Source organism: Pteropus vampyrus, unplaced genomic scaffold, assembly GCF_000151845.1.
Source record: "Pteropus vampyrus isolate Shadow unplaced genomic scaffold, Pvam_2.0 Scaffold175, whole genome shotgun sequence".
Lineage (NCBI taxonomy): Eukaryota > Metazoa > Chordata > Mammalia > Chiroptera > Pteropodidae > Pteropus > Pteropus vampyrus.
In genome coordinates, this window is record NW_011888956.1 from 777,702 (window position 1) to 795,354 (window position 17,653).

Consider the following 17,653-nt stretch of genomic DNA (forward strand, 5'->3'; position numbering starts at 1 on the left):
AAGTTCGAATTGGGCCAATGGCGAGGCCCGTGATGGAGAGGCTCGGTCACGCCAGGCGGGGCCGCGCTGAGCCGCCGCCCGCCATTGGCCGCAGCTGACATCATCGGCGCGCAGCCCCCGGGCCGGGCGCGGCGTGATTGGGCGGTGCGCGGGGCGGGCCGTGCGGGTCACGTGGGGGGGAGGGAGTGGGGGGAGCCAGGCGGGGAGGAGGGGAGCTGGCAGCGGAGGTTTGAATAGGGAAGTTTTGCAGGGGTTACGTTTGCAGTCAGTCCGGTGTTTGCAAATATTGTGTGGGCTCGGGAGCGCGTCTCTAGGCTCCGGCAGGATCCGAACCCGCGGCGCCTAATTGCTGTGCACTGAGTTTGCATGAAACTTTCCCGGCGCTGCAGGCACGGCCGCTGCGCTCCCGACTCCAGACCGCACACCTCCCTGTTTGTACGACAGCCGGGACTGTCTTTTCCAACCCGACATGGATGTACTCCCAATGTGCGGCATCTTCCAGGAACTCCAGATTGTGCACGAGACCGGGTACTTCTCGGCGCTGCCCTCCCTGGAGGAATACTGGCAACAGGTAAATAGGAATGGTCGTGTGCCAGGTGCCCCGGTGCGCCGCGGAGGGAGTGCATGCACGCTCGGACAGGACGGTGTGTGGTTGGAGGTGCATTTGTGTTTTTCTTTTTTTTTCTATTTTTTTTATGGTTTGGGTGAATTTATTTTTTTAAAAATTAAATCGTCTTAAAACGTACTTCTGCTGCCTCCGGTGCGGAAGGCACGTTAAAACGGGTTTTTTTCAGCGTGCAGCGGAGTTGTCATTGGAGCGGGGCGCAACAGCGCTTCTTCGCTCCGAGTATTTTTGCCCGTTTCTGGGGCTTCTGAACCGGAGGGCAGACCCAGCTCCGCGGCCTGATCCCGGCCCGAGCCCTTGGCAGAAGTTTGGTGCTTGTACCAGCTCCAGACTCCACAGCTGGATCTTGTCATATGAACTTGCGTGGATGCCAAGGGTATTTTTTTTTTTAAGGGGTTTGTTTTTGTTTTCCTTTTTGGCGTTTCTACATAGAATTTTTTTCTCAATTAAAAATTTCACCAGCAAAACATCCACCAGCTCCTTTCCCTGCCAGGCCATTTCCAGTTGTTTCTTTGGAATCCCTAACATTTGACTCTATCTGTCTTGTTTTTCCTACCTGCTTCTTTTGTTGACCGGAAAAAAAAAAAAAAAAGAAAAAGAAAAAAAAATGTTTGCACAACCAGTGACTGACTTATCGGTCATATGACAATGAGCCTGCCCCAGTTGCTTCAAGTCTGAGGTTGGGAAGAAGAGCCTCGATTTCCGGCATATTTTAGTGGAACTGGAATTTTTGGCATTCGACAATTATGAAACTTAATTTCCACACCTTCTAATTTGTTAGAATTGCCTGAAGGGAGAGAGATTCTGACACTTGTCCCATTGTCTTTAAGAAGATAGAGGGCGGGTTTGGGGGGCTGTCTCTCTGCCCTTCAAAACTGTTTGCTTTTTATCACCAAGTGAATTAGCTGACCAAATATATTCGGTGGGTTCGAAAGCCTAGAAAGCTTTTAAGAGGGATGAAACGCAAAGTGTGGCAACCTTCACAAGCCTGCTTAATTGTTCGCAGCCCAGTCTTGCCTTCCCCTCCCTTCCTCCCTTTTCCTCCTTAAGAAGCTGCTCCCAGGGACGTGACTGAAATTGATCTAAGTAGTTTCCTTGGGCATTTGGGATTTGGGCCACAAGCCAGGCGGTGCTGCTCCTTGCCTTCAGAGGCTTTCAGACTCTCCGAGGGCTTCCTTCTGGTCCTCAGCGTTCACCAGCATAATGGAGATTTTAAATTAGCCAGATTATTAAAGTTTAGCAAGATCTCGATAAATGTGCTTTCGTTTTCCTTTCGAACATCAATAAACGAGCTAGGCGTCTCTCTTCAGAACACTCCAGTGTGCGTTGTAACCCAGACGTCTAATTTTAGGGATCAGGAGAAAACAGTGGTTGTTTTTCCCCCTTTGCTTGCTCATGCTTGCTCCGTGAGGAGTCTGGGGGAGGGGGAAGGGTACGTGCTATATTCCGATAGCAGGCACGTTGCTAAGTAAGCAGGCAAGAACCCTTTGGGGAGGCTTTGCTAGTCCTGAAAATGATTTGCTAAAATCGAACAGAGTGTGCCGTAGAAATTTAAATCTGTAAGATTGCGGTCATATGGACGACCTTATATGGCCATGCAGGCACTTGCTTCTAGTGAAGATGAGGACAGATACAATTTAATTCTGAAACGTTTCCTACCGTTTTTCTTTTCCAGTGGCTAGAAAGTTTGAGATGGTGGGGAGAGGGGATGCTGGTCCCTCCGGACAGTGGTAGCTTCTCCAAAGGTTGGTTGTGGGTCTGAGGAAGGGGCACTCTGTCCGTGACTCACTGCATGTATATTTGAACCGGGTCCTTTTTGGCTGCTGGTCAGAATTTCAAAAGGAAGTCTCCTCTGGCATTGCGTGAAAGAAACAGTGATGACTCATGCAGTTGTACTCTTGGCCAGCAGATGAAGTTCTTGTCCATTGTGGCACTCCCAGCAGGCCCGGAGGAATTTCCCCTCCTGCCTCCTTTTCAATAGCAGATGGCTGTTCTGGAATGGTTTCTCCACGCTGTTGTCGAAGCGCTTGTTTTTCTCGGGCCGCTGTGGAAGTCATCACAGCGAGCGCGCACAGGGCCCTGCGCTGGGGGATGCATCCTGGGAGAGCCCCCCCACCGGGCCCGGGCTGCGCAGGAAATGGGTGCTCTCTGTGCGGTTTCTGTGCGGCTGCACTGAGGGCCCTGACTGCAGACCTGCAGCAGGCCGTGTCTGTGAAGGGCGACGCATGCAGTCAGCACACATCGCGCCGTGAGCGGAGCAGCCTTTCTGTCTTGGGTGTGTGCAAGGAAACTGGCTGGGGCTTTTGATGCACATGGCTCTCCAGACGGTCAGATGATCCTGCCGGACCTGTCCGGGTGTGTGTCCGAGGCGGCTTGGCTTCGTGTGGCTTACCCTCGATAGGAAAGTCAACACTAGTAACTAGAACCGAAACTGCCTCGGTGACCGTCCGCCATCGTGGCCTTTGGTCCACAGTGGGGCAGCCAGGAGAGGTCCCCCTCTGGTGTTTCTTCCGAATCCACGCCCCCTCCGAGAAACAGCTTTCCCCTCGCTCTCTTGGAGATGCGGTTCTTCTGGTGACAGCCAGTCTGTCTGCCCTTCATCCCTTCGTGTTTTTGGAGATGTGCTTTTGGTTCCATTTTCGGGTGTCGTAACCACGTGCCTTCTTGTGGTTCCTTTCACGCAGACCTGCCTGGAGTTGGAACGGTACCTGCAGAGTGAACCCTGCTATGTGTCAGCCTCCGAAATCAAATTCGAAAGCCAGGAAGATCTGTGGGCCAAGCTCATCCTGGCTCGGGAGAAGAAGGAGGATCCGGAGGTGCAGGTGTCCTCCAGCCCCCCAGAGGATGCGCTCAGCAGCCCCGGCTTTGGTTACAACCTGGAGACCAACAGCTTGCACTCAGACGTGAGCAGCGAGTCCTCTGACAGCTCCGAGGAACTCTCACCCACTTCCAAGTTCACCTCCGACCCCATCGGCGAAGCGCTGGTCAGCTCTGGGACCCTGAGCTCCTCGGTCACCTCCACGCCGCCCTCTTCCCCAGAACTCAGCAGAGACCCTTCTCACCTGTGGGGCTGTGCACCCGGTGAGCCACGCCCTCCTGGGAAGATGCGCAGTGGGACTTCTGGGAAGCCTGGTGACAAGGGCAGCGGGGACGCCTCCCCGGATGGCCGCAGGAGGGTACATCGGTGCCACTTTAATGGCTGCAGAAAAGTTTACACCAAAAGCTCCCACTTGAAAGCACATCAGCGCACTCACACAGGTCAGTCCCTCCCGCGACCTGGGAGGTGGGCCGCTGGTGGGCGCCACGGAATTGCACCAGCCCTGGGAGGGGGCCGGGCCCCACAGAAGGCTGTCAGAGCAGACACATCCTCACCTCATTCTTTCCCCAAAGAGTTGGGTCTCTGGGGAAGACAGAGTAGGAGGTGAAAGACTGGACATGTGCCCGATGAATGGTTGACGCTTTCAGAGTAAACAGACAAGAGGTAAATCATCTGCATCTCCCCCCCTACCCCCCCCACCCCCCTCCGGCCACCCCGGCTGTCAGAGTGCGTGGAATTGCCTCTCCTCCTTTCAATGAGCCTCGAGCATCAGGGCGGCGGGTGGCTGGGTAGCGCGGAGCTGGCGCCGTGAGCATGGCACCTGAACGTAGACACCACGGGAAGCGGCGTGGACTGGCAGGCGCCTACCGGGATCTGTGTGTGCGCCACGCTGCCTTTGTATTCCGACACCAGTGTCCAAACACCATCGACAGACAAACAAACAAAGCCCGAATTCTCAGTGACATACCGCAGCCCAGGTGAAAGTGTCATTTAGAATGAGCATGATAGTCTAGAGAAACTAGCCAGCGATGAGTCACAGAAATTACAGAGCCAGAAGGATTTTAGAGCCCAAGCCATTCAAACTCTCATCTTCCCAGTAGCGAGAGGAGGTGGCTCAGCCCTCAGTCAGGGTCCCCCAGGTGCTCACGGTGGAGCGGGGACCAGGCCCCTGTCTGTGCCAACAGAAAGTTCTAGGATTGCCTCGGCCAGATGTTTGCCACCCTCGGGTAGCCCTTTTACTGAATTTACTGTATTCATAATCTGACCGAGGAACAGAGTGGACTTGGTTATTCAATCGCCATCTAGAAAGTTCTTTGAAGGTCCTGCACGGGGTTTCCCAGAAACTCCTGACTTCAGTTCTGGGGAAACGTAGTTTCTCGGAGGAAACGGCCAAGCACGCCCCCCGGGGAAGTGAGTGCTGGGGAGAGACCACTTCACGGAGAAAGCCTTGCAGTCTCGCCCTCGAAGGGCGGTGGGTGCAGTGGGCTGACACCCCTCCTCCGAGTGTCCCTTCAGTCTGAGTCATCATCCTCCCGACATCCCTGGTTACGGCCACGTGGCCGCTGGGTCCCTTCCACAGCCTTCGGAGGCCCAAGGCTGGGTCAGGAAAGAGCCCCTGGGTGTCACCTCCGAGCCCCAGCTGGGTGCACTAGGGTATCCTGAGGCCCCGAGCCAGAGCTGGCTGGTGGGTCGACCATCGCCAGAGTGGTGGATGCGGGCGCCTTTCCTTCCTGCCCCATGGAGTCACGGTGTGCTTGTCGTGTGCTTTCTTCCCAGGAGAAAAGCCTTACCGATGCTCATGGGAAGGGTGTGAGTGGCGTTTTGCGAGAAGCGATGAGTTAACCAGACACTTCAGAAAGCACACTGGTGCCAAGCCCTTTAAATGCTCTCACTGTGACAGGTACGTGGTCCACGCGCCGGGCGCAGGAGTGGTGTCCCTGGAGCAGGGCAGATGCTCTCCTGTCCCCCACGGCCTCTTTATAGCCTGGGGCTTAAGTCGCCCCACTTAGGGAGCTGTGTGTCCCGTGTGGTGGAACAGGAGAGACCTCGTTCCTACTTTCCCAAGCTCAGCCTTCAGCGGTTTTTGAACTGGAAGACGGGGCAGGAAGGCGAGGGCAGAGGCTCCACGGAGCCCAGAGCAGACCTCCTTAATTCACGTTGCTGCCGGGCGCACTCCCCGGCCCCCGAAGTGAGCGGGGTGACAGCGCTGCCCCTGTCCTAACGGCGGGGCGTGCGGGCGGGAGGGCCCCCCCAGCCAGGCCGGGCCTGACCCTCTGGCGCCCATTCGCTCCGCAGGTGTTTCTCCAGGTCCGACCACCTGGCTCTGCACATGAAGAGGCACCTGTGAGGGAGCAGACCGCGGACCCTGCGGCTAAAGCGGCTTCCAGGCGGCCTGCCGGCGTGGAAGGGGGTGTGTCCGGCGGAGCGGCCCCTTTGCGCCCCACCCAGCAGCCTCCAGGACCTCTCCTGGGAAGGTCTTTCGAGGGCGGAACCGTCACGTGTGAGCGGCGGAGCGGCCGTGGTGTGCGGTGTTTGGGTGGCCCTGGACTAGCCACCGGTACCTACCCTGAGTGGTCCCTACGCCTCTGCCGTGAGCATGTGCGCTGAGAATGTCAGTGGTTGGGTTGGCTGTGTGTGGGGGTCTGTGACGGACTGTGTGACGAGGCGCTGCTTCCTGTGCGGCTGCAAGAGACAGAAAACATGGAGTCTGAATGTTTTGTGTGTGACCGGTAATCCACGAGATGCGACGACCACCGATCATTTCCCGGGGTTCGGGGTGGGGGGTGTCTGCGCCTTAGGAAAAAAAAAAAATCAAAAAAGAAGGGAAACCGTGGAGGGTGGGATGGGGGTCAGGGCCCTGCCCGTGAGCGGGCGTGGGGAGGGGGCGCCCTCTCAGGCACGAGGGGCTCCCGCGTCTGGCGCAGAGTGTCCGCGGCTCCGCGGAGCTCGTTTGTTGCCCGTTGTGTAAGCAGTGTGCTCACAGACAGGACACAGGGGTCAGCTTCCTTCCAAGACAGAAGCAACGCGCGTTCTGGGGAGCTTTCTGCTCTTCCATTTTTAAATCAGGACCACAGCTTGGATCCCGGTCACTGAGCAGCTAACGTGCCACGTGTGGCCTCGTGTGACCCCCTCGCCATCTGGGCCCGGCGATCCATAGGCCTTCTCCCCGCTTCGATCTCTGACACTCCCCTTCCAGAAAGGCAGTGTGCAGCACGGGGTTATTCTTTCAATGACTCGGAATTCGAATGACCTTTTCGGAGCATGTCGTGAGGCCGTTTGAGACTCTGGTCCCACGCCGGGTGCCGAGAACGCGAGGGCTGGGGACGGCTGGTCTCACGTCGCGTTAGACTGAGAACCCACAACTTTTCTCGGTTGGGTGGATGAAACCACTAAAGCTTAGAAACTGTTTTCTTATGCAGCTAAGTTTCTCTTATTTATGCCTTGAGGACTAATTTCTGGTTTTCTAGCTGTTAATGCACTGTAGATTTTAATAATGGTGCCTTATGCAAGTGGCCCCTTATGTCGGGGGTCTCAAACAGGGGTATGGGTGATGCATGCTTTATTAAGGCTCTTTTTTCACCTGGCATTGTACTGTATCAATGTAAAATACTGAAAGAAAAAAAAAAAAAAACTCGTTGAGGTCATCCTTCACAAAGACAAATAGAGAGATGAAAACTTCCCAAACAAATCAGTATTCACTCAATATTTTAGATAACTTGACTGTCAGTGTTAAAGTGGAAAACACACGATAATTGGAAAATCTGACCGTTTCAGCGACCATGAGACTTCGCATAGACCTTGCACAACAACTGTATAGCTCACACACCGGCTGTGTTTAATATGTAATGTTTGCACACATATTAAAGATACAGAACTATAAAAACCATGTTAATGTATTTGCTTAAAAGGCACGAGTTTCACATATCTATCTAGCTATCTGTTGGTAATACAGAAAGTATATTACTTTTTTAAAAAGTGGGCAGAATTCTTGTGTATGTGTATTTGTGTGTATAGTAAGTGTATGTGTGTGAGTGTGTGTGTGTGTGTGTGTGTGTATATATATATATATATATATATAATATATATATAAATATTTTTTTAAGGAGAAATTAGATGTTTAGCTAGAAAATTCCACAGCCTGTGAAGAAATATTTCAAAATGGCCATAAAGGAGGTAAAAATGAAAACTATTATCTAACTTTTATAAAGGCTTTTTATCTTTAATTTAATGATTTGCTATGGACTCTTGGCGTGGACTCTGTTCCAGACCTCTGACTCTGCATATTGTTTTGAGCAGGCCTGGAACCGGGGCACCACTGGCCATTCAGGAGTGGCATGGACAGAATACTAGCCCACTGGTTAGCCTCAGACACCCTGAGGTTGTGATTTGGAATTTCGGCCTTATTAGAAGTCAGCGAATCACAGGGATTCTCTTTAGAACACTTTTTATGCAGATGAAGATATTTTTTCCAGCACATAGATTCTTCCAGTTTTTCCAACAAGTAATTACCCCGAATTGGCACACTGCAGTGTGGACAGCTGACATTTCATCCAGCTGCTGGCTTGTGGGTGTGGGTCTTTTCTTTATATATATATACACACATATATATACACATACGAATCTGGCTGGGCTGGTATTTTGTTTGATCTTCCTGGAAACGAGCAATGAGGAGAGCTCGCATAACTGGTTTTTTTTATCTGGGCTGATGAATACACTTACCTAAAGAACTCATTTCATTTCGCTAAGGGGGAAAATGCACTTTCGGCAATTCAAAATCCAGGCTCTTGATTTGCTGGATTTTGGAAAACTCCTTTTTTGGCCCTGCTGTGCGCTTAGCCATGACAATTCCATTGAGCAAGAAGGTAAACAAAAGACAAAGGAAAAAAAAAAAAAAAAAAAAAACTTGCACTGGCTTGTCTCACTTCTGAAACACCATGGAGCTGTCTGATTGGGTGGGGCTGGGTACCATGTATGTCGATGCCTGTAATTTTCATAATAAGCAAGTACATAAAGAATTACATTCTGTTCAGGTGATAACTGAGCCTCAATCAAGCAGAAACTTTTTGCTTGACATTAAAAAAAAGTTTCTATTAGTGAAATTTCTTTTTTTTTGAAGCACCCTATTATCTAAAGAATCTTTGTAAGATTTTTGTAAAATTTTGTTTTACAAGATTTTATTTGAAATTGTTTTTTGCAAGATTGTTATATTTCTGTATGAATGTATTTTTTATTGGAATAACATAAAAGAATTCTTATCAGCATCTTGACTCTGGTTTTTTTTTGTTTTTTGTTTTTGGCACGGGGGTGGGGGGGTGGGGCATGGGGTGTAAACAGATTCCTGCCCGATTAATCACCCTGGCCTTTCCTTGACAAATCGCCCTGTGCAGCCAGAGAGCCACTTGCGTGCCTCGTCCCTTCCCCTCAGCTTCACAGCCTGTCCTAGGAGCAAGTGTGCAAAGAGGAGCCCAACATTTCCTCCTGAAATTCACTGAGTCCCCTTCTCTGGGGACCCGAAAGCAACTGCCAGGCTTTGGGACACAGCAGGAGAACACTTGCTGTGTTTTATCTTCCTGTCACTCCGGGCAGGGGACTGTACCGCCGAGCCCTATGCACAATGCCAGACTCGATGCCCCCATTCCCCCCCGCCCCTGCAGCCCTGTCCGGTTAAGCAGTGGGAGCAGGACCAGCCTCGGACCTGGCCCCACACGCCTGGCAGAGATGTCACCGAGGGAGGCGAAAATGACAGAGGGACGGCAGGCCCGAAAGCCTTCCCCGTGGCCTTCACCGCTTAGCTCAGTGAAACCGGGCAGAAAGTAAGAGACTGTTTACATCCTCACCATGCGATTTTATAGCTTTTATTTTTAAGGCCAATGGAGTACGTCCAATGTAGAGTTTGAAAACAAACCGTCCACGCTGGGTTTTTTAGGAGGGTTTCGTGTGAGTCGTGTTGGATCTCGGTCTCAGTTTTATTATGTGTTTCGTAAAAATGGGTTCATCGGCAAGGCCATTTCAGGCCACACTAAGCTAATCGGTGGTGACAGGGTACAATCCACGTGGGCTTCCTACGAGGGGCGAGAGGACTGGAAATCTCCCCGGGAGCCCTCCTAAAGGCCGCTCTGTTGAGCTGCGAGGAGGTTCTTGAACTTCAGTCACTTCAAGTGCCCGTGACTTCTCTTCGTGGCATGCCTTCGTTTCGCTAGATGTGTAGAGCTCACACCTGTCGCTTTTCATTTTATAATTAGGGAGGGGAATTTTAAACGCACCCCCAGATTAGGGATGTTAAATAATTTTCTTTCTAGAACTGCAGCAAAAACATCAGCCATGGGGTAGGCGAGGCAGTGTGGGCGGGAGCAGGGAGCAGGGGAAATGTGGGCCAGGATGAGCCATGTCCTGGGTGTGTTGTGTCCACAAGCGCAGGGCAAGATGAGTAACCGTCGGAGCGGCCTGACCTGATGGCTGAGTGGCTGAGTGAAGGCTGGATCACCATGCCCGGCAGCCGGGGGGAACGGCCACCTCGCCGCATGTGGGCTGTGCGGGACAGCCGGGCCTGCTGGCTGCGGGAGGGCGCTGGGCAAAGGAGCCGCTGTGAAACGGCGTATTTACAGATGCACGAAAATTCCGGTCCTCTGTGTAGACTCTTTGAAACCCAGCTGAAAGGGAATGTGCCGGTTCCGACGGCCGTGGGCGCTCGGCTGACCCGCTGGGCCCCGCTGGGCCTCCGTTTCCCGCCCGTGGCGGTGTTCTGGGCTGAGTCGCGTGCGTCCGGCGTGTTGCACGGCACTGCCTCCCTGTGGTCTGTGAGGACAGGATGGACATCGGGTCCCAGGTTCCTCGTCGACGGGGTGCTGGGCTCAGGGCTAGGAAGCTTGGTCTGTGCCACAGGAGAAGGCGCCGTGGAGGAGGCCGCTCTGGCTCAGAGCGGAGAGCAGCCCACGCCGCCGGCCGCCCTTCGCCCCGCTAATTATAGTTAAGTTATTCGGGCTCTTGGTGCGTTGTAGCATGCCACTTTTTACTTCAAAAACAAACAAACAAACTACTTCTTTGAAGAGGGCCATGGGAGCCACTGCTGGACCCGAGGCTCTCAGATGCCCCAGCTGGCTGCTGGCCTCACACACCTGTGCGCTCCAACATGGTGGGGGGCCTGGGGCCCTGTTTACCTTTGTGTTGTGGTTGCTATGGAGAGAGAACATAGCTTTCTTAGATTTTAACCTTACGCCACCATGAGCTGTTTTTTAACAGCTTTCCTTCCCCGACTGAATATTCCTCTCTCCAAACTGGGTGATGACGAAGATGGTACCTACTACTTGTACCTTAACCAGGAATTGTGTGTATGTGTGTGGGGGTGAGGACTGTAGGCAATACCCTGTTTCACAGATGAGGAATACTGAGGCTTCAGGAAGTTAAACTGCTTTTCCTGGAACAGGGGTCCGCAAGCCCCGGGCCCCAGACCAGTACAAGTCTGTGGCCTATCAGGAGTGCTGGGCAGTGAGCAAAGAAGCTTCATCTGTATTTGCAGCCTCTCCCCAGCGCCAGCATCACCACCTCAGCTCCACCTCAGATCATCAGGCACTAGATTCTCATAAGAGCACCGGCCCCTGGTGCCAAAAAGGTTGGAGACCATTGCCCTAGACCACTCAGCTAGGAAGCCACAGACTAAGTAAGTATCCAGTCTAGGGCTCTCAAATATGGAAGGAAAGACCGAGATTTTAATCACCACCCAACACACCCAACACTGCTCTCTGTCTTGCTCAAATTCCCATGAGAACCTCTGCTTCTTCTGTTGGATTCACCTTGAAACAAAGTTACATTTATGAAACGGAGACAGAACTTTCTTACAATTCAGAAGCACTAAAGCTGTAAACTGTGCGGTAATCCTGACCAAACAAAGTAACCATTTTGAATGGCTTTCAAGATATGAGACAGATGGCATGTATTTATTTTCAATGTTTAAGAAGATAGAGAAAGCAATTGGGGATGTGACACCCCGCATTAATTGGCAAGCGTCACCTAATGTGCGTAGGGAAGACACAAAGAGGAAAATGAGGTCCATGCATCACACAAATGAGGCAATACGACGAAGCGTGTTTAACTAGATTTATTTTATAGCATGTTCCCTGTTTCACTCTACGCAGTTTTAATGAGAATTCTCTAAACATCTGTGAATGAAAAGAGACAGGGGAGGAGGAATCTGGGTGCCACATGTCCTGATAGGACCGTGCTGGGCTGAGCAGTCACCCAAAATTTTCCAATAGACAGATTTAACTAGAATGCCCACTGTCACCAAGTTCCCCCCAAACGGGTGGCGAAGCCTTGCACTGACGTCCCTCAACGTAACCCATGTCAGAAAAAAAGAAAAAGAAAAAGATACCATATGATCTGGGATTTTTCCTTAAATAAAGAGCCCCAGACTCAAAGCTGCAGTGTACAAACAGTTACCAGCTTTTTAAAAGGCTTGGCTATTCAGATCATGGACAACTGCCCCATGCCCCATGCCCCATGCCAGCTCTTTCTGACGCTCGGTACCATCTAGATGCCCAGGCGCGTTTCTCTGGGGCTTGCATTTACCAGCCGAGCATAACTCTGCACCCCACCCCACACCCCACCCCACTGCTTAGACTTCACGTTACTGCATTTGACCCGGGCTTATGCAAGACCCCTCTGCAGACGTGTAAGGTAGGTAGCGACATGCGCTGGCATTATCGATTAGCTCGCTGTGGGAGCGGGCGGCATGGCCTGGTGTCACTGAGATGAGGATGTGGAGCACGTGGGGTAGGTGAGCTGGCAGTGTGCCCTAGCTTCCCTTTCAGACGAGAACGTGGACAATGCTTCACTATCGTCCCCGTCCTCACTGGTACCATTTGCCATCCTCCCCAAAATAGGTCATTTATTCGCAAGCTCAAAAGCCATAGCAAGCCTGCTCACCATGGTGTGTGTGTGTGTGTGTGTGTGTGTGTGTGTGTGTGTGTTTTAACTGTAAAAAATTTAACTCTTCGTGGCAAAATTGCCTTTGGGCGAAATTCAGGTACATAAATCATTTAAAGTAAACCGAAGAAAACATGAGGGCTTGCCACAGATTTAAAATACTGACCCACGATGACCCGATTTTAAATATCTAACTGTCCTCGTGCCCCATCAGAAGACTAGACGTGGTGACAGGAGAAACGCTGGAGGACTCGCGGGGTGAGAGGCCACAGAGGGGCTAGCTTTCCCCAGGTGACGTCCCTTAGAGCGAATGGCTTGAACAGACGGGAGGCGAGGAGATGGCTGGGGCCTTTGCTGAGGGGAGTCACAGCACACAGGGATGACCACCGGGGACATCGCGCCCACCTCCGGGCTTCTCCAGTTGCCGATGACACCCACTTGCACTTCGAGTATGGCAACGGGAAGGGACCAGGGGAACAGGTTCCAGTCCCATTCCGACGAGAGATGATTATGGGGCGTAAGCGGGGAAGGCATGCCAGCAGCTTCTGGCTCGCCCTGGATCGATCACGACCCACCCCTGAGCTTCCCGCCCCCAGGTAATCTAGTACGTTCCTTTTAAGGATGTGCATGTCCTAGCGACTGACTGCAGTGGCACCGGGAAGTCAGGCGACTGCCCAAGAGCGTGGGAAAGCTGCTGCCCCTTCCTTAAGCCGCGGGTCCCCCGGAAGCTCCCTGGGAACACAGCGCAGAGCTACCGCTTTTCTAAGGCGGTTCTAAGAGTCACATTTGCCCAAACTCGGCGTTTACTGATTATGTTCGGGGGAGCCTCCCCACGTGGGACTTGCCAATAGAAAATTCTGGAATCCCTGGCTATGCGAGGGTCACTCCAACCCTTTCAGTTTTGTTTTCTTCATCTCTAAAATGGAAATGATGGCGACCCTTTGGGGATCGTGGGGGGCTGGAGAAAAGGTATGTGGGGATCAACCGTCAGTCATTACTGTCATTATGTACTGCCTACTTCTCCATCAGGAAAATAATTCTCATTCTTCCCGTTATATTTCTTTTAAAATCGAATTTTTGAAAATCAGCATTAGGAGTTCACTCATGTTTAGTTTCCACAACATAATTTTCCAGTCAAGTGAGCGAAGGACAAGCTTCGGCATTACGCTGTATTTTTATGACCCATAAAGCCGTTTCCTCTCACGGTACTTGCTATGCCCCTGAAATTTCGCAGGAAGGAAGTTCTGTAAGTCCCTGAGTGAAACTTTCCTGTCAAAAGCTGTGAACAGACCAACCAATGGCAGAACTGAATTGACCAACAGGTTCAAAGCTGAGTGCACAGTGTTTTGACACATGACAAAGAACTCGGAAGTCCCAAAGGTTACTCCAGTTTGCGTGAGTGGCTGTCCACCCCGAGACTGGTCCAGTGCTCCTGAGCCGGGGACTGAGCTTAAGCTACCACTGGACAGATGTCTCCTCATGATCCCCTGGAACCGCTGCATCATTTAACTTACGACACTGTCTCTGACAAAACGGACGATGTGCATGAGACGCCTCATCACGAGGGACAGGCCTGCACGCCACTGCAATTTGGCACACGCTCTGTCCAACTAAAGCTCCTGCGCTTACGTTCAGACACGCTCGATGGTTTATTTTCTTTATTTCGTTTGATCTTTGGTTAACCGATGTTTGTGCGTCTGCCCGTTTATCATTTTCGCCGCCCTCGTTCTTCTGTGCATAACTCCCGTGTACACGCATCCTCTGCCTTCATCATCCTCAGTGTGAAAAAAACGTCATGTATTTGCAGAGGTTTTTCTGTCTGTTTTTCTGTTTGTTTTGTTCGTTTGTTTGGTGTTGCTGTGGTTCCTTGTTTGTAAAATGGTCTCACTGGCCATTTTCTTTCAACAAAAAGCACTCGGGGTGATTCTGATGTAGGCGGCCACTATGAGTGGCCGATGGAGGGGGGACGAGGCAGCCCCTATTTGGTCCTCAGACCGTCTGTGGTCAGCAGAGTAGCCACTGTCTTCTCGTTTGCAGGAAACAAACCTGAGGCACGGTCACTTACTGGAACGGTCAGTGCAAGGCGGAGCCGAAACACGAGTCAACTCATCTCTCCCCGTTATCATAATAGGTTGTGTTTAGCCATCTTATGAATTTCTCGGACAGGATGTTGTGGAAGGGGCGGGCGTGTCTGTGTGACGTGGCGCAAGCCCACGTCCCTGTTCCCTCTGGCCAGGCCCTCGTCCGCCTTCTCACCCACCCACAGCGGAGCCCACACGGGCCAGCGAGAGGGTAGCTGAGGGCGAAGATCACCCGTCCACTTGCTCGTCCATCCACTACTCACAGTCAGTGAGTGTCCACGAGGCGACAGGCGCCCTGCTTGGGGCCTGGCTGGTTACCTGAGGGGCATAATTCCCGAATCTGGCCCCTAGTCTTCAGGCCTTAGCTTAGGCGCTGACCTCCCCCCAGCCTCCCCGGCCACACCAGCCACGGGTGTCTCCTGCCTTGGGCATCTGTCCTTTGCCTATTTGCCTTACTGGACACTCCGTGTAGGATGTCTGTGCTGTTCTTTCTCACCTGGGGTGTGTGAGTAGGGAGCGGAGCCTTTCAAAGCCACGCTCGTGAGCATGTGGCCCCTGCACACACGTCGTGCTGTGTGTGCAGCCGGCACTGCTCTCCTGGCTCGGACGACGACGCGCATGTGCCCGCAGTTCCTGCACCACGCCCCTCGCAGCCCTCCGACTCGCGGTCGGTTCGATGCCACAGCAGGTCCCCGGGGCCACCCGTCCTGTGCAGAGCAAGCCCTGCCATCGGGAATGCCGCCTTCGGAGGAGCCAGCAGGCGCGTGCCCTGGCTTCTGCACCGGGCCTGGAGCTTCCACCGCCAGACACCGGGTAGATCCAAGCCACGCACACGCAAATTTGTTTTCCTTTCTGCTCAGAGGTGGTTGGACCGTGGCAAAGGAGCGTCTGGCACATCCTTTCCAAGGGGCAATGCATTTCAGAAATGGGCGAAAGGCCTGTGAGTCAGCACGGCTCCCAGGGCGTCCCCCTCCGCTCCCCTCAGTCTGCATCACCCGCTTTCCCCTGGGCTTCTTCGCCTTTCTCTCTGGCTTCCTGGAAGAGGAGTCCCTATGGGCCAAGAAATGCGCATCTGTGGTTTCGCCTCTCAGACTGCCTAGCAACTAGGGCGGGGATTCTAGAAACACCTGTTCAACGAGCAAATGAGCGAATGACTCCATGTCACTACTTTCTCCTTTCACCAAGAGCACGGATCCCTTGAGACCACATATGATCTCTAAAGAAAACCCATCAACTCATTGGACCCAAAATATCAGGCCTCTCGGGGACGTCTTTTGCCTGGAGGGGCTGAAGAAAGGCCAAGTGTCCATTTGGCGTTTCATTCTTTCCCCCTCCCCTTTCACCTTAGATGGAAAAGGGATCGAAGGCGAAGGGGGTGCAGATCAGAGGAAAATGATGAGGGACCCCAGGCGCCTGTCCGCTGGCTTCTGAAGAGCAAGCACAAGGTTCGCCGGATCTGGCTCCCTGGAACGAGGTCACCCAGGTGTTTCGTCTTTCTTTCAACTTCATGCTAATTAAAAGGGCTTTCCCTGCTAGAAACACACTGGATGCTCCACAAAGAGCCACTTGCCTCGGCAAGCAGCTTCTTGGGGAATAAAAGTGAAACTTTAGGAGAGCACGTTCTGCGCTTGCCTTTAAAGGCAAACGCTCAAGCGCAAGCCCTTTCGAACTCTGGATGCAACCCTTTCACGCAGGACGAACAAACAGAGTGTTCCCAGGTGCCGAGTCAAAGTGTCCGCAGGTCCCAAACCTCCTTTCTCACAACCGGGTTGCCTTTTCCTGCTTTTGGCTCAAAGCCATTTGATGTTGATTTTACTACATTCTGAGGGGTGTCGCTTTCTTCAAGGTCAAATGGATGATTAAGCTGTCACTGCTCATCACGTACTCGTTTCAGGCAGGACATTGCAAAGTGTGTCCGGTCTATTTCCAGTTAAAGGGAGCATGATTCAGTGAGCGTTTCAGATGAGAAATGAGTTCACGCCCCTCCCTTGTGCGACCACATAGCTGGGGACGATGGCGGAAGCTCCGAGTCCGTTGGTGTCCTTGTGACAGGTCCCCCTTGGACGGCAAGTACGGAACAGAAGAATGTGAAGTCCGGGATGCGGGCCCCGGCACCCAGCCCCGCACAGGACGAGGCCTCGTCCACTTCCCCCCGAACGGCTCCCTCAGAGGAGCCTGCTTCTGTGTCAGCTTCCTTGGCTAAGAGCTTTTCTCACACGCCACCATTAGTACTTTTAGCGACTCTTTTCCATTCAAGCGATTTTTGTGACCAGGCACCGGGGAAATGTCCTTCTGGGCGATCACAGCAACAAATAAAATGCACCACATCCTGAAGGCCTGGTCCCCTGCCATGCCCATCCCTGGCTCGGTGACTCGGGCCAGGAAGCTCTCCCTCCCTGGGGTAGAAACGCCTGTCACCCGACGTCCCTAAGGCGAGTCTCCAGAGCCGAGGCCGGAAAAACACCTGCGGCTGCTAAAATTGTGCTCAGGTATCACGAGGCTGTGGCTTCTCTGCCTCCCCATCTGTCACAGTGGGGCTGACAACAACCAGCCATCCAGCTGAAGTTAGGGCAAGAAATAATGTATGGAAGGAGCTGGGCCTGGGGCCGCGGACTAAGGCCAGCGATGTGTATTCCACGGATCCAGATTAGCATTGTAACCTCTTTGTCAAACAGGAGGCGTGACTGTTAAAATGCCCTCATCAAATTGTTCGGTGTGCGCAGAGGTCCAGGGAAGCGGTCTGGGGAGGGACAGACAGCACGTTCAGAGGCGTCTCTCGCTCTCACTATGACCGGGGCCCTTCACTGTGCGCCGGACATGCCATACTTTGCCATCCCGGCTCCGACAAATCACCCTAAAAAGTGTCAGTCAGATCTTAGGGTCATAGCACTGGCCATGAAAACGGCCCTCTGTGTCCAGCGGGGAAGAGCTGTCACGACTTCCCCCATTGGACGTGCAGGTCATGAAGAGAGCTCACCTTCACATAATGGCCAGTCACAGCTTTCATCACTGGTCCACCCCTGGAGAGGCCCTTTCTTTATAAAGAAGACAGGCACTGCCAGCAGAGAAAACCTGCCAAGGACAGTGACGTCGCTAAGCATTAGCTGAACCGGCGGGCGACCACCTTGCTTTGACATTTCGGGTCCATCCTCATCTGCATAAGTGGGAGTGGCAAGCGCCCGTCTGTGCTGGATGGTGTCCTTCCAA

At 52.8% G+C, this 17,653-nt stretch overlaps 1 protein-coding gene across 1 annotated transcript; it reads left to right on the top strand.

Moving 5' to 3' along the window:
* The first annotated feature begins 233 nt into the window (after positions 1-233).
* KLF6 (Kruppel like factor 6) lies at positions 234-8,704 on the top strand. Its single transcript, XM_011370793.2, has 4 exons — positions 234-571; positions 3,310-3,883; positions 5,220-5,343; positions 5,739-8,704. The coding sequence occupies exons 1-4, from the start codon at positions 470-472 to the stop codon at positions 5,788-5,790; spliced, it is 852 nt and encodes a 283-aa protein (XP_011369095.1). The 5' UTR covers positions 234-469; the 3' UTR covers positions 5,791-8,704.
* The last annotated feature ends 8,949 nt before the right edge of the window (positions 8,705-17,653 follow it).